The sequence below is a fragment of the Capsicum annuum genome, unplaced genomic scaffold (assembly GCF_002878395.1).
Source record: "Capsicum annuum cultivar UCD-10X-F1 unplaced genomic scaffold, UCD10Xv1.1 ctg78511, whole genome shotgun sequence".
Lineage (NCBI taxonomy): Eukaryota > Viridiplantae > Streptophyta > Magnoliopsida > Solanales > Solanaceae > Capsicum > Capsicum annuum.
The window spans coordinates 1-14,390 of record NW_025889007.1 but is presented as its reverse complement, the minus strand read 5'-3'; the positions used below and the strand labels follow the sequence as shown (position 1 = coordinate 14,390).

The following is a 14,390-nucleotide window of genomic DNA, read 5'->3' as shown; positions in this document are numbered from 1 at the left end:
AGTTTTCAGAATAGACCGCACTAGTATATACGTGTAAGGGAGATTCTAATCCTCTTAGAGAACCTTTTTAGCATTCGGATAAAACAACTCAACACGGACATGTGTCTTAGTTACTTGGGAAAAATGTGCAGAATCTTTCATTTCCATGGTCAATTTGGTGCAATGTTGATGGATGATTGTTTCTGATCCAGGTTATCCAGATGAATATACAAGAAGATATTCGTAAGCAGATAGTGCAAGAACTGAAAATAAATCAAGCATCACAATGTCCCCATGTTGTTGTATGCTACCACTCTTTCTATCACAATGGAGCTATATCACTGGTTTTGGAGTATATGGACCGTGGATCTTTAGTTGATGTAATCGGGCAACTCAAGACTATTCTTGAACCATACCTCGCAGTTGTTTGCAAGCAGGTTGGATTTCTAGAAACTAATCTTTGAACAAGTTTCTGCTCTCCAGATGATAAATTTTTGCTTCACTGCTTGATATTTTCTTGCAGGTTTTACAAGGTCTTGTCTACTTGCATCACGAGAGACATGTTATCCACAGAGACATAAAGCCATCAAATTTGCTAGTGAACCACAAAGGAGAGGTAAAAATTACAGATTTTGGTGTAAGTGCAATGCTAGCCAGCTCTATGGGTCAAAGGGATACATTTGTTGGGACCTACAATTACATGGCAGTAAGTGCTCTTCCTACAGCAGTAGAGTTGTTTTATTCTATGTTTTGGTAATTGCTCTTTATGATCAAAAAAAGAACTGCGGTAAATGGGGTAATCAAACCTGCGACAATAATTGCTTTTTATTTTTATCTAGTATCACTTCAGCGATTCTTGTGAATAATTCCTTCCAGAATAGTTTTACGTTGAAGGCAGTTTAACTATTAACTGACTCATTCTTTACCCTGATTAAGCCTGAAAGAATAAGTGGAAGTACCTATGACTACAAGAGTGATATCTGGAGCTTGGGCATGGTCATCCTTGAATGTGCAATAGGACGTTTCCCATACATACAGTCAGAGGACCAGCAAGCTAGGCCGAGCTTTTATGAGCTTTTGGAGGCTATTGTTAGCAGTCCACCACCTTCTGCTCCAGCAGATCAATTTTCCCCAGAATTCTGTTCATTTGTTTCTGCTTGGTAAGGATACAGTTTCTTTTGTTTATGTGCTAAGACTTCAAATAGCGCTCACCAAGCAAGTTGGTGTTGGAGTTTTGAATTAAGGTGGCCTACTTCATTGTTTTTGAATTTGGCATCCGGCTAAATTGTTCACCCTAAATTAAATTATCAAGAAAAAACTACTGTTCGTTTCCTCATTATCTATTCACAACATGTTTGTTGCCTGATTTGAGGAAAATCTGTTTTGGCTAGAAATTTTGATTGTTGTTTCTCAAGCTAACTGCATTGCTTTATTAATACAGCATTCAAAAGGATCCCAGGGATAGATCTTCAGCTTTGGACCTTTTGGTAAGTATAACTCGGTGCATCATATTTCATGTTTTTCTTTTAGTTGCTGTCTGTAAGTATTCAACTCACCACATTTCAACAATATCAATTTCAGAGTCATCCTTTCATTAAAAAGTTTGAAGACAAAGACATTGATCTCGGGATACTTGTCGGTAGCCTTGAACCTCCAGTAAATTTTCCAAGATAAATTCTTGTAATATATATTAGTAGTAGTACTACTAAATTGTAGACCTGTAATATCTATAAGTTTCTGTAAACATCACATGAGCTGAATGAATTATTTAGCAGCACTTTTATCTAATATTAGTTCGATATAGCTATATGGAAGAATGATAATTTACCCTTCTTTAACTCCTCTATATTTTACCGCCTAGGTAACTGTCCCCCGTTTCTATATTTCTCTTCTAATCTATTTTCATAGGGAAACACATTAACTTATTAAAGAGAATGTTTAATACTGTACCATTTATCTTTACATATACTTATTGTTAACAGGAGAGATGTTGCTTTCTTATACAAAAACCTTAATATAATTGAAGAGAAGAGGACAATCAAAAAGATCGTATGAATAATTAATACAGCTCTTGACCAGTGCTAAGTGTGGACCAAAATTCATACAGTAAAAGCAAAGAAATTACACAAACCTAAAGAGAGTGGCCTATCTATTGAATTACCAAGTAAATACGAAAATGAGCTGTGTCAACGTATCCTTTTCATCACTAACTTCTTTAGTCTTCCTCGGAGGTGCATAACAGGAACTAAGTGCACGCTTTTGTCCCCCAAAGTGTGTGTTCTTGAATTTTATTCCCACTAAATAAGTTCTAACATATGTGAGGTGGAACATGTGATCAATTTTAACAAGTTTATTATCTTAAAAAGTCCTGAATATATGTCTCATGTGCAAAAGTTAGAACTCATGTCCAACAAGCAACAACCATAAGTTCTATATTTTGTTGTAAGGCATAACTTTTGTTCAATTGAGCAGGTTCACTGTCTTGAAATGTCATGAACGTCTTATTTATACATCTATCTTATGGCAACATATCTAAGTTCTAACTTTTGCCATAAAATAGAACTTTTGGTCAATTATGCAGACTTGTTATCTCGAAAAGTCATGAACGTCCGACTTAAGCAAAAATTTATTAAGTAGGGTCAAAAATCAAGACCGCCCCTTATGGATAGATCTTCAGCTTTGGACCTTTTGGTAAGTATAACTCAGTGTATCGTCTTTCATGTTTTTCTTTTTTAGTTGTGCGTTTGTAAATATGCAACTCACCATATTACGACAAAATCAATTGCAGAGTCACCCTTTCGTTAAGAAGTTAGAAGACAAGTTGGATACTTATCAGTAGCCTCTATATCTCTACCAGATTTTCTGATGATTGAACAAATTCAGGCATCTGTATTTCCATGCCAATTACGGAGAAATGCAATTGAACTTATCAACCCTTTTCATAAATAAGAGAGTATTACAGGGATCTCACCCGCTTCTGAATATAAACCAAGTTAATTGTAATCATCGAGACTGAAGAGAGATCAAAGAAAAGTCACTTTTATTGGGAATTACGAATGTAGGAATCTGTTGTTCTTCAGGTCAGCATATCTATTTATTTATCATTCCTAGAAAGAACAATACAAAGGCACAACTTGAAGTATACCAGAGTAAACTACAGAGATAGTTAATAAACACTATGTCCGGGCCAGTTTCTGCGCGCCCTGACTAATTCCAGGGGATACCTGCCACCTTCCACCAGCAACAGGTATCAGCTAACTCTTGCCACCTCCCACCAGCAAAGGTATCAGGTAACTCTGTCCACCATACAACTGTTTGCTTACTTCCTGTTCCAAAATCCAATTATTTTCTTTGGACGGACTAATAAGAGATTGAAATAGTTTCACATAAATTGAACGCAAAATGAAGGAAGCTTACCTGCGCAAGTGGAGCAGCAAAACTAGTCGGTACTGATAGAGTCAATGTGTTTGGATGAGACATCCAAAGTAAGTTATCAATTATATATCTCATCAAATATTCCTGTTGATATTTGATATGATGTAACGGCTGTGATGGAACTCGACCACCTGGCTTGCTCCTTGGATGTTCGCGTGGACTTGTCTTCCTCTTTCATGCATAGTAAGAAGATGATTCATCAATATAAAAGAAAAGGAAGAGGACAATCCGATGCATTAAAAACTGGATCTATTGTATGCCATATGATGTATTTCAGCATGTACCTCATCACGTAGGCGTAAGTCCAATGTTGCATCATAGTTGCTAAAATTCTCAAGATGACTTCTCAGTTTGTGGAACCAATCTCTATTCACCTCATCAATTTTAGGAACCAATACCAGATTGCTGCTCTCTAAATTCTTTGAAGCATCAGTTGGAGCTAAATATGGTTGAAATGTTGTACCCATATATTGAAAAGAAGATGATTTAGAAGCCGAAACTGTAGTTTTCCGGACCTGAAATTTTGATAGGCTTTAATGTCTGGTAAGGGCCAAGTAACAACGTTTCAAGATGAGGAAAATTCAAACAGAAATCTTCAGGATCAAGACCCTCAGGAAATTTCCAACAATCCAAGTGAAATTCCCGCAACATTGTACAAGCACGAATATCCATGTTTACATCAATATCCATGTACGATAACGCTTATCCTCCAGCATTCCACCAAACTCAATTCTCTAATATTAGGGCACGCACTTATCAACTTGGATAAAGTTTCTTCACATAATGTGACATCATCCAATTTCAACTCTTGCAAACAGGCATAATTTCTTCACCACATAGCACATGCTTATGAAGTCCACAATTAGTTATATGAAGAATAGTAGTATTAATTGTAAAATTGAAAGTTTTTGTGACATTATTAATAAGATTTATTCAGTAAAAAATACATATAAGACTTTTTAAAAGTTGTGTTAGACCAATAGAAACCAATTAATATGAAAAGGGGGTAGTACTTGAAATTTTGAATCAATATTGTTGATGATTATCCACGTTTTTTTTTTGTTTCTCACCTCTCGTCCAATATTTATTCTAGGATCCGATTAATCTGAATTTGCTAGTATTTGCTATCAAAGGCAGAATATAGATTCAAAATTAAATCAGAAACTTCTATTACGTCATATCAACAACAGTCAGTTAATATTAAAAAGGAGAGTATCTGAATCAACAATGTATATGATTATCCACGTACCCACTTTAGGATCCGATTAATATGAATTTGCTAGTATTTCCTATCAAAGCCGACTACATATTCAAACTCAAATTTTAAACTTCTAGTTAAGAACAATAACAGAAGAGTAGTTACCATTTCATAATCTTTCTCTAGAATCCAGTTAATCTAAATTTGTTAGCATTTCCTCTCAAAGCCGACTACATATTTAAAACTCAAATCAAGAATATCTTAGTTTCAAGACATTAGTAACAAGATTAATTAAGTAAAATACATATCTAGTTAAGACCTTAAAGACCGTGTTAGATCAATAGGAGTCGGCTAATATGGAATGGGGGGAGTATTTGAAATTTTGTATCAGCATTGTTGATGATTATCCACGTTTTTTTTCTCACCTCGTGTCCAATATCTACTTTTGGATTTGATTAATCTGAATTTGCTAGCATTTGTTATCAAAGGCAGAGTACATATTAAAACTTAAATCAGAAACTTCTACTACGTTATATCAACTAGAGTCGGTTAATATAAAACAAGGGAATTATTTGTAATTTTGAATAAGCAACAATGATTATCCACGGTTTTTTTTTCTTTTGGTTTCTCACCACATGTCCAATACTCACTTTGAGATCCAATTAATCTGAATTTGCTAGCATGTTCTATGAAAAACCGACTACATATTCAAACCCAAATAAAAAATTTCTAGTTAAGAACAATAACAGAGAAATAGTTATCATTTCACAATTTTTATTTGAAATTCAATTAATCTGAATTTGCTATCACTTTCTATCAAAGCTGACTATATATTCAAAGTCAAATAAAAAACTTCTAGTTAAGATTTAAGAACAATAATTGAGGAGTAGTTAACATTTCAACAGTTGGTCCATTTAATCTGAATTTGCTATCATTTTCTATCAAAATCGATTATATATTTAAATTCAAATAAAAAACTTCTAGTTAAAAACAATAATGAAAAGTAATCACCACTTCACAATCTTTCTCTGGCATTCAATTAATCTGAATTTACTAGTATCTTTTATGGAAGCCGACTACGTAATCGTTTGATCATGAGTAATTTTTTATTTTTTTAAAAAAAATTATTTAATTTCACTAAAAAAGGTGAAAACTGTGGTGTTTGTCCTTAAGAATTTCACATACAATTCTGAAATTATATTTGAAAAAGTGAAAATAAGTTTTAATTGTTTACTCATACTTCTCTCATAAAATTTCAAAAACAACTTTAATTTATATTCATAGCCAAACATAACTTCAATTTCAATTCAAAAAAAATAAATGATTTTCATGACCGGGCCGACATATTTAAAGTCAAATAAAAAACTCGTACTTAAGAAAAATAACGCAATTTTTTTTATTTTTAATGTCTCTATCGTGCTGCACCAGTATGAATGGTGTGTTCCCGTTCCCTTAGCTCCTCTCTCTCTCTCTCTTCCCTCATCATCTTTTTCTCTCCAAAAATCTCTCTCCTCCATTTTCTCCTTTTCACAGGCGCCATCAGTTCCCTACCCACCAAGGTAACTGTCCGCCTTTTCTCTGTCTAACTAATCCTATTATTATTATTATTATTATTATTATTATTTTTCCATAATTACATATCCCTGTATTGCTACATGATCTTATTTTTATTATACCTTTATATTTAGTAATATCAAACGTATATATAAACACGAATATATTTGCTCATAGATATACTCCTACATATCTCAAAAGTGTTTTTTGATCTTCTTTGTTGCTTCAGGTTTTTAGATCTGTTTTGCAAAACCAAAAAAAAAAAAAAGGAAAAAGAAAATGAATAGGTGTGGTTATCAACAAAGTGCCTTTTGTGTTGGTGTTGGAGAGATGAGACGAGGAGATATATCTGTGTCTGGTGGTCTTGTTTGCCCCAAACCTCGCCGGAGCGGGATCTGCAATTCTTCTTATGTTTATGCTGCTGATGAACCTATCAAACCTTCTTCTCGGTTCCTGCAAATCAAGTATGTTCATTTACCTTTTCTTTGTCCGGTGATTTATGAGGCGTTTGTCCATAAAATTAAGTTGAATTTTGGAATTTTCAGGAATCTGAAAAACTGCAGACCTCTGTCTTTTTTCACTCTAAATTACTTGCAAAAATTCAAAAACAACTTTACAATTTTCATGGCCAAACGCGCTCTTGATTTCTCTTTGTTCCCCTTTTTTTTACCCCTAGTGTTAATTGGTTCTAATGTTTATCTTTTTGGATTTTGCAGTAATCAGCAACCGGAGGCTTGCGATTTGAAAGCCGGAACTGAACTTCTGGATATCATCCTCTCCAAGGTAAAATTTTTGCTTTTTGATTTTCATTAGAACACACCTTATTGATTTGTAGAATTTATATGCAAATTATTTAGTTTGTGATCTGACAAATTTCGATATTTTTTTTCCCCTGTAAACAGGGAAATTATGATGTGGAGACGCCCAATTTTGATATGGCTTCATCTCCACCTTTCTTTTTCGGGTCTCCACCCAGCAGGGCTTCGAATCCCCTGATTCAGGATTCCCAGTTCAGCAACAACAATTTTGTTCCTATACTAGCAATTCCAGAAGGAGCAGCTACATCTGCAGCACCTTCTCCACCACAACCCTCCGCATCCGCTCGTAAGAGCGGAGGAGGCTGCTCCCCGATGAAGTTCGGGATCAAGCCAGCGGCTGTGAGGATTGAAGGCTTCAATTGCCGCAGCAGCGTCTCTGCTGTAGCTTAGGTAAAATCCTAACAAGCGAAAAAAAAACCAAAGTCAATAAAAATGTGAGATTTTTGGGATGAGGTGAGTTACCAAAACGAATTCGTTCTAGTTTTGTATATATAGAGTGATAAAAAGAGAGTCATCATGAGTTAATATTTTCCAAAAACCATTCAAATCCTGTTTGTGAATATGTTTATTAGGTGATGAATGAGTCTTGTTCATTTGATATCGGAAAAATAATACTCGTAGTTTAACCCGAATAGGAGAGATAAGTCAAAAGATTTTGCGCTTTCCTTTCGGAGTAATTAGGGTTCTTATTTAGCATTAGACCAAAGTTTGTATTGAGTTATCTATTATTATAGTGTGAAAGAGTCAAAAAGAGAGACTTCTTCTTTGTGACTGAAAAGTTTGTCACTCTTATATCCTTCATTGTAATTGTAATCAGAAGGTAAATAGAAGATGGTCTTCTTAGACTAGTTCTTTTCATCTTGTATTTATTCTATTATTATAGCAAGTGCTAATTTCTTTGTCAATCTTCGGTCATCAATGATGTAATTACTATATAGTAATGTTTTTAGTCATATGAAAAGTCCATTTAATAGCGTTATTATCGCCACTAACTAGGTGATTCAGCATGAAGATTTTGTGCTTATCTAATTAGATTTGTTTGGTATATAGAATTGGTGAAGATGCCATGTTGAATAAACCAAGTTGGGTTAAGAAACACTGAATTTTCTTGTGATGGGAAACATTGGAGACTACATAGCATTTAATATTTGTTAATTTGAATTGATTTGTCAAGTGAAAATTATGGACCCTCACCTAAGATTACGGCCTTATGGAGAAAAGGTGTGTAGGTGGGGTATTATGTTATGAAGATTGTTGTATTTTAGGGATGAAAGTGTAATTTAAAAGGGGTTCTATTGATGAGTGCTGACTAGCTTTGTGAAGAGGCTAGGCTGGCTTTTGGTCATGTGTATGTTGGGACAAACACACAATAAAAGAATGGCATACTGGTGGCCCATGCACTTTCCAAGAAGGATCTTTATCAAAGTATTTTGCAAGATTAACAAACTGTGGGAACTGCATGTGCCAACTACGAGTCACCTGGCACCACTATTCACTAGTGATAATATTGCTTTTGTGAAGTCACCAGGAACTTTCCAATATAACGTTGCTTGAAACTACGGGCATGTCTTAACCAGTAAAGCTAGAGCACATGGTGTTTGTTCAGATCACGCACTTAGCATCATTTCAGTAAAGCTAGAGCACATGGTGTTTGTTCAGATCACGCACTTAGCATCATTTCAAAAGCTATAACTGATGGTAAAAGTAACCATCATGTTTTACCCAATGAACCCCCACCACACCAATATTGGCCCTCGATTACAAAGAAGAATACTTGGGATGGGTTGTAAATTTACCTCTGTAGACGTCTTGTGCTTTTCACAAGTACATGTTTTGCAGGATTTGGCGGATTTCATACTGTTTTACTTCCTTTTACTTTTACACTTTGTCTTTTTTAATGACAATTGACAGCTACATAGCCAACCACCAAACCTCCCTCCCCCACTCCTTTTTACTTCTAATTATTTCTAAGCTGTTGTTAAAGATATTACTTAAAATGGTTGCAAATCTATGTCCTCCGTACACTATTATTGCTAATAATTTGCAAGCATCAAAGCTTTTGTGCTGTCAAAGTTGTACAACAGCATCAACAATTATTTGGTTCAATGATTCTTCCTCTATTTCCCCGCTTCCTTTTGAGCAAACATCTTCATTTTCCGGAGGAGAGTGACTATAGCGCCAAATTGTTGTTAGTCAACTGTGACCCTAGTTGGTGACAAGGAGTATCGGTAATAGTTATAGGTCGTAAGGGTATTTTCACCTACCAGACTAGTCTTTTGGTTGGCTTTCCCGTTCGGTCTATAACATAAATCTTTAGTTTGGCTACTTACAGTATGGAGATTGTTGAACCACAAAACTTGACGTGGAAAAGGTGAAGCATTTGTACCAATACAGGATGTGCTCATTGAATTATTGGCTAGAAATAGAAAAAGAATTAGCATGCACTTGCAAGACAGCTATATAGTGGGCAAGAATTTGCATCCCATGCTTTCTTGCTATTTGTCTTTAATTTTCTAACCATAATTGAGTTTTCTTTTAAATAAAAGAAAATATGAATTCTCCATATTTGGCTAATTCTTTTTCTTGTAGGAAAAGATTATAAATTCTATAGAGATTCCTTTTTTTTTAGTTTAGTAGCATTCACAATGTAGTTCTAGGTGTTTGAGAGTATTGTTTGGGAGGAGAATTTGTGAGACATAAGTGTTGCGGTATCACTTGTGTAAGCCTCTTTTTATTCTGAGTGAATTGTATGTGGTTGTCTCTCTTAACATTTTGTACTCTCTTTAATATAGTAGACTGCTCATTTCCTTTTATGGATGTCGGTCTCTTTTGAAGTATTTCTCGCACGTCTTTTTATCGGTGTCTTTCGAAGTTTGCTTTGCTAGCTTCCGCATGACACCTGATTATTTCATTCGGTTCTAACATGTTTTGGTAATTCATGAATGGAACACCTATAAAGAATCTATAAATTCTCAGATTAGTACTGATCTTGCTTACCTAAACAGTTGGCGGGCTGCACTCTTTGGGCATATGGATTGGGCCTCCCGCTTCATTTTTGATGCGTTTATCAATCCACTTTCGATTCCTTCTAGTTTTTCACTTTTAAAAAATCTAAAATTTACATATATACACCAACTAAAATTTCCTTATTACATAATATACCAATTTGGCAAAGTATTTACACATACACCAAAATATTTACAAAAATCCCTTTATTTTCAACTTTCTTTCTCTTAAAACATTATACATATCTAAAGAGGTTTTCTCTTCCGTATTTTACTCCCCCATATCCTCTCACAACACCCGATAATTACTCCATAATTGAATCCCCTTATTCTCGGCAAAATTGAAGAATCGTGTTTCTGGGGGTTACAATTTGTAAGTTTGAAGAGTTTTTTTTTTTCTTTTTTTTTCCAACCTTTTCAATTTTTGAAATTGACCGTATATTTGTTGTGGTTGCATGTTTGTTTTTACCGTATTTTTCAAGTATTTTCAAGTTTAGTAGTTCGATTTTTATGCTTTCTTCATATAATACATTTTCGATTCTTGATTTGTTTTTTTGTTTTTTTTCAAAATTACCTATTTTTGTATTTTCCAGTTTATTTTATGAATGCATGTTTGTTTTTAAGGATTTACCACATTTTTGCAAGTTTTTTCAAGTTTCGTAGTTGATTCGGATTAGTCAAATTACTGAAAAAAATTGCTAATGGATTCTTGTCCTAACTTTAGTTTAGGACTTAGTCAGTTAGATATACCTGTTGGGTTTGTTCCTGGTACATTTCATTTTGAAGAATCCGATTTCGCAGAGAATCGTTCAAAGCATCGAAACGATCCCACAACAATGAAAAAATTGAAGGAAGCCACCACTTCCAAATCAGAGAAATCAACTTCAAAAACGGCAAGTAAGAAATTTGATGATTCCGGTAGACCACGTCTTTCGAAGATATTGATAAAACATTATACTTTACTTATACATTGGATGTTTTTATTACATATAAGAGGCATTTGAATCTGGGTGTGTTATTATACATTTATGAAGTTTTTGTTATGTATAATGTTGCATTATACATTCTGACAACATTACATGTCATATATGTTTAAGGTGAGTTGTTTAATCTGACATTATACATTGTATATACTTGATTATTAATGTATACAATGTATAATCTGATATTATACATTGTTTAAGGTGAATGCGTGTTTAATCTGACATTATACATTGTACATTATACATATATGTTTAGTGAGGTTTTCTTAATGTATAAAGTGACATTATACATCTGCTAATGACATTGAATTTATGAAGTGACATTGAATTTAGTGAGGTTTTCATAATATATAAAGTGACATTATACATCTGAATAACTTATATGTCATTCATGTATATAATCTGAATTATTATAGTATTATACATTGCTTATACATTCCATTATACATTGCTTTCCATACTCTTATTATACATAAAAGTCATTTTATGGTTTAGTTGATGTTATACATTTAGTGAGGTTTCATAATGTATAAAGTGACATTATACATCTGCTAATGACATTGAATTTATGAAGTGACATTGAATTTAGTGAGGTTTTAATAATGTATAAAGTGACTTTATACATCTGAATAACTGATATGTCATACATGTTTTTAATGTGAACTATTCTAGTATGCAACATTATACATTATTGCATCTAAAAAATGTGTAACTTTTTATGCAATTATTGTATTTTTTTTTTCCAGGGCATGAAATATCATATAGATAAAATCCCGGAGCACTCTTTGCATATTTTGAGCTTATGCAACTGTGGTTTTGCTGGAGACATAAAGTCTTATTTTGGAGAAGATGTTTTGGGGACATTTAGATATACGTTATTTGGAATTTTTCTTGACCTTCCACAGTGCAACTGGATTGGGAAGATTTCAAAATGTCTCCTTATGCTAGAAATTCAACAAGATATTAAGGATGAGATACATGTGTGTGTGCAGGGGAAGATTTTGAAATTTACCATGCTTGAATTTGCCATTATCACCGGCCTGAAATGCACCAGTGATATTGATGAGTTTATGTATACTTCATCATCAAAATCCCCTTTGATGTTGAAGTATTTTCCTGAATCTGGAGGTGGTATAACTAGGTCAAAACTGATAACACGTGTGAAGATGGGAAATTTCGAGAACTCTGAAGATGCTTTGAACCTTACGATATTATATTTTATTCATACATTCATGTTATCTCAGCATAAAGAAGCACCAATCAGTGTAGCTCACTTCCAAATGGTCGAGGTTGGTCGCTACATACACTTTCCATAGGGAAAGATAACTTTTGAAAAGTCGATCAACTTATGGCGGCAGGATTTCAGAGTCGCAAAGCAGTTATATTCTTTGGGTGGAATGCCCCACGCTCTAAATATCTAGATTTTTGAGTGTTGCTCTACGTTAGATAAAAAAACTGCTTTGCAACATGGAAACATCATCCCAAGAATACTTAACTGGTCTGTTGAGTGTACAAGGCCTAAGTACGAATCTTTTATGTCTGGCATGTTCAGTAAGGTAATTGTATAACATGTTAAATATTTTTATTTTATACTCACTTTTTCGAAGTTCTAATATTTTATTTTAAAATAATTTTTTCAGTGTTCTTTCAAGAATTTACAGCCTACAAACAAAGAAGTCCGTACTTTAGATTTGTTTTTCTTTGAGAATTTTGTGGTTTTTGATCCAATATCTGCTGCTTCCACTTCTGTTGCTGCAAAAATACAAACGGCAGGTGATGAAGATCAATCGCGTGTTGTCACTAGAGATGACGACTATGATGATTTCACCACTGGACCTACTCAGAAATTTTTAAGAAATGCTCATTTGGCTAAACCTGTATCAACTGAACAACCATTCAAAAGAAGAAAAACAGTTATACTTCAGAAAGTTAGTCCAGTTGCGACAGATGGACAGAAATCAACAAGTTCTCATTCGGTATGTCGTGTGTCGGGTATGTTTTCTAAAAAACAATAACAATTAATAGATAAACTACAAATTCGCGTGTCTGATTTTGATTATTGTCATCAAGTAGAAATTGGTGTTTCCCCTGAGCGCGAACAACTCAAGTCTGTTCCTTCGTCTTCCTCAATGCCTGAAGGGACTTCTAAGTCTAATTTAAATGTGGAGCAGATAAAGAGTTACATCAAAACATATGTAAGTTAATTTTCTTATTCAAAAATTTTAATTTAAAAAAAAATATTATTTGTTTCTAATATCTTATTGTTTATCTGTACGTTATAAGGTGAATAACAGATTGCTGAGCTGAAAACACTAATCTCCAATATACCTACTGAGGTTGTTAAAGCATTGAAGAAAGAAGAGAATAAAGAATCTTTGGTATAAAATAATTTTTCCTTCAAATATTTAATACTTTGAATAAATACTCATACATTAGTATTATTCATCAAATATAGGAGGAGAAAATTGTTCATCAACAAGAAGGTGCAGAAGAAGAATCAAAAATAAATGACAGTGTTCATAAGATTGATTTGTCGGTAATGTTAATCTAAATTAAATTGACATGTTACGATAAATATGAATATCTCCAACATCTTAACCTATTTTTGTTGAGTTCTTATATAGCATGAAGATGAGTACACGAGTCCAATCATTCACATAACCAATGATGAACCAACAGTACTTGAACCTTTGGAAACAGAGATCCAAGATTGTGTCCACGTTCATACTGAATGTCCAACAATAGTTGAGGTTCAATTCGATCAGAAGTTATATATATGATATGTATAGATATGGTTATACAATGTAGATATGAAAACATTAAAAAAAAATTATTCGTCATTATATAAATTTGCTTAAATGTACAGACATCTACTTGTCAATTTTTGGTAGGATGAGCATATGAATGATCAAGAAGAGGGACATGAAGAAGAATTGAAAAACACGCACATTACTGAAATGAAAGATATATTGGTACATTTTTTGTCTATCATGTTATTTTATTTTTGGATCCATAACAATATTTTAAATCGATTTACTTGTAGGATGTTACAGTATCACTACACATACATTTAAATGTATATTGATGTGTTATACATAATTAATACTAGTAGTACATTACAGAAAATGAATATTTTTTTATTTAAAGAATGTGTGAGCTTTGTTATACATTCATTTAAATGTATAACATTATGTTATACATTAAATCCCTATATAACAAATACATATGCATTTGTTATATATATCAATTCAAAATCACTAGTCCACATTTTTTTCATTCAACAACGTATCACTTTGACTAAATCTTTTATAAATGAAACTTGTTACTGAATGTAGGATGAGCATGATGACGCAATAGAAGCAGGTTGTAGTTGTAACACCCCGTACTTAATTACGTGCATTAGCCATGGTTATATGTG

The 14,390-nt window shown here is 33.5% G+C and overlaps 4 protein-coding genes across 4 annotated transcripts; 3 read left to right on the top strand and 1 right to left on the bottom strand.

The window, feature by feature from the left end:
• Positions 1-191: 191 nt before the first annotated feature.
• Positions 192-1,784, top strand: LOC107865874 (mitogen-activated protein kinase kinase 6; the record flags this gene model as incomplete). The annotated part of the gene is given in 5 exon segments (XM_047405429.1): positions 192-416; positions 503-685; positions 916-1,139; positions 1,421-1,466; positions 1,561-1,784. Coding segments are annotated over 5 exon segments (771 nt in total), but the record flags the coding sequence as incomplete, so codon positions are not given.
• A 1,215-nt stretch (positions 1,785-2,999) lies between these two features.
• On the bottom strand, positions 3,000-4,104 carry LOC107865873. The gene is made up of 4 exons (XM_047405430.1): positions 3,930-4,104; positions 3,699-3,853; positions 3,397-3,585; positions 3,000-3,305 (listed from the first exon to the last, which is right to left on the bottom strand). The coding sequence occupies exons 1-4, from the start codon at positions 4,102-4,104 to the stop codon at positions 3,234-3,236; spliced, it is 591 nt and encodes a 196-aa protein (XP_047261386.1). The 3' UTR covers positions 3,000-3,233.
• Positions 4,105-6,435: 2,331 nt separating this feature from the next.
• LOC107862163 lies at positions 6,436-7,842 on the top strand (the record flags this gene model as incomplete). Its single annotated transcript, XM_016707639.2, is given in 3 exon segments — positions 6,436-6,630; positions 6,883-6,949; positions 7,069-7,842. Coding segments are annotated over 3 exon segments (558 nt in total). The 3' UTR covers positions 7,375-7,842.
• A 2,848-nt stretch (positions 7,843-10,690) lies between these two features.
• Positions 10,691-13,944, top strand: LOC107864772 (the record flags this gene model as incomplete). The annotated part of the gene is made up of 8 exons (XM_016711201.2): positions 10,691-10,882; positions 11,719-12,261; positions 12,613-12,964; positions 13,046-13,167; positions 13,267-13,350; positions 13,428-13,508; positions 13,597-13,722; positions 13,864-13,944. Coding segments are annotated over exons 1-8 (1,581 nt in total), but the record flags the coding sequence as incomplete, so codon positions are not given.
• Positions 13,945-14,390: the final 446 nt, after the last annotated feature.

Bases quoted from the DNA above. Each gene is read 5' to 3' on its own strand.
- LOC107865873 (XM_047405430.1), bottom strand. From the start codon at position 4,104: ATGGATATTGATGTAAACATGGATATTCGTGCTTGTACAATGTTGCGG. The intron at 3,854-3,929 runs GTCCGGAAAACT...AACCATATTTAG, and splicing joins AAAGCCTATCAAAATTTCAG to CTCCAACTGATGCTTCAAAG. The intron at 3,586-3,698 runs GTACATGCTGAA...TATGCATGAAAG, and splicing joins ACTTACGCCTACGTGATGAG to AGGAAGACAAGTCCACGCGA.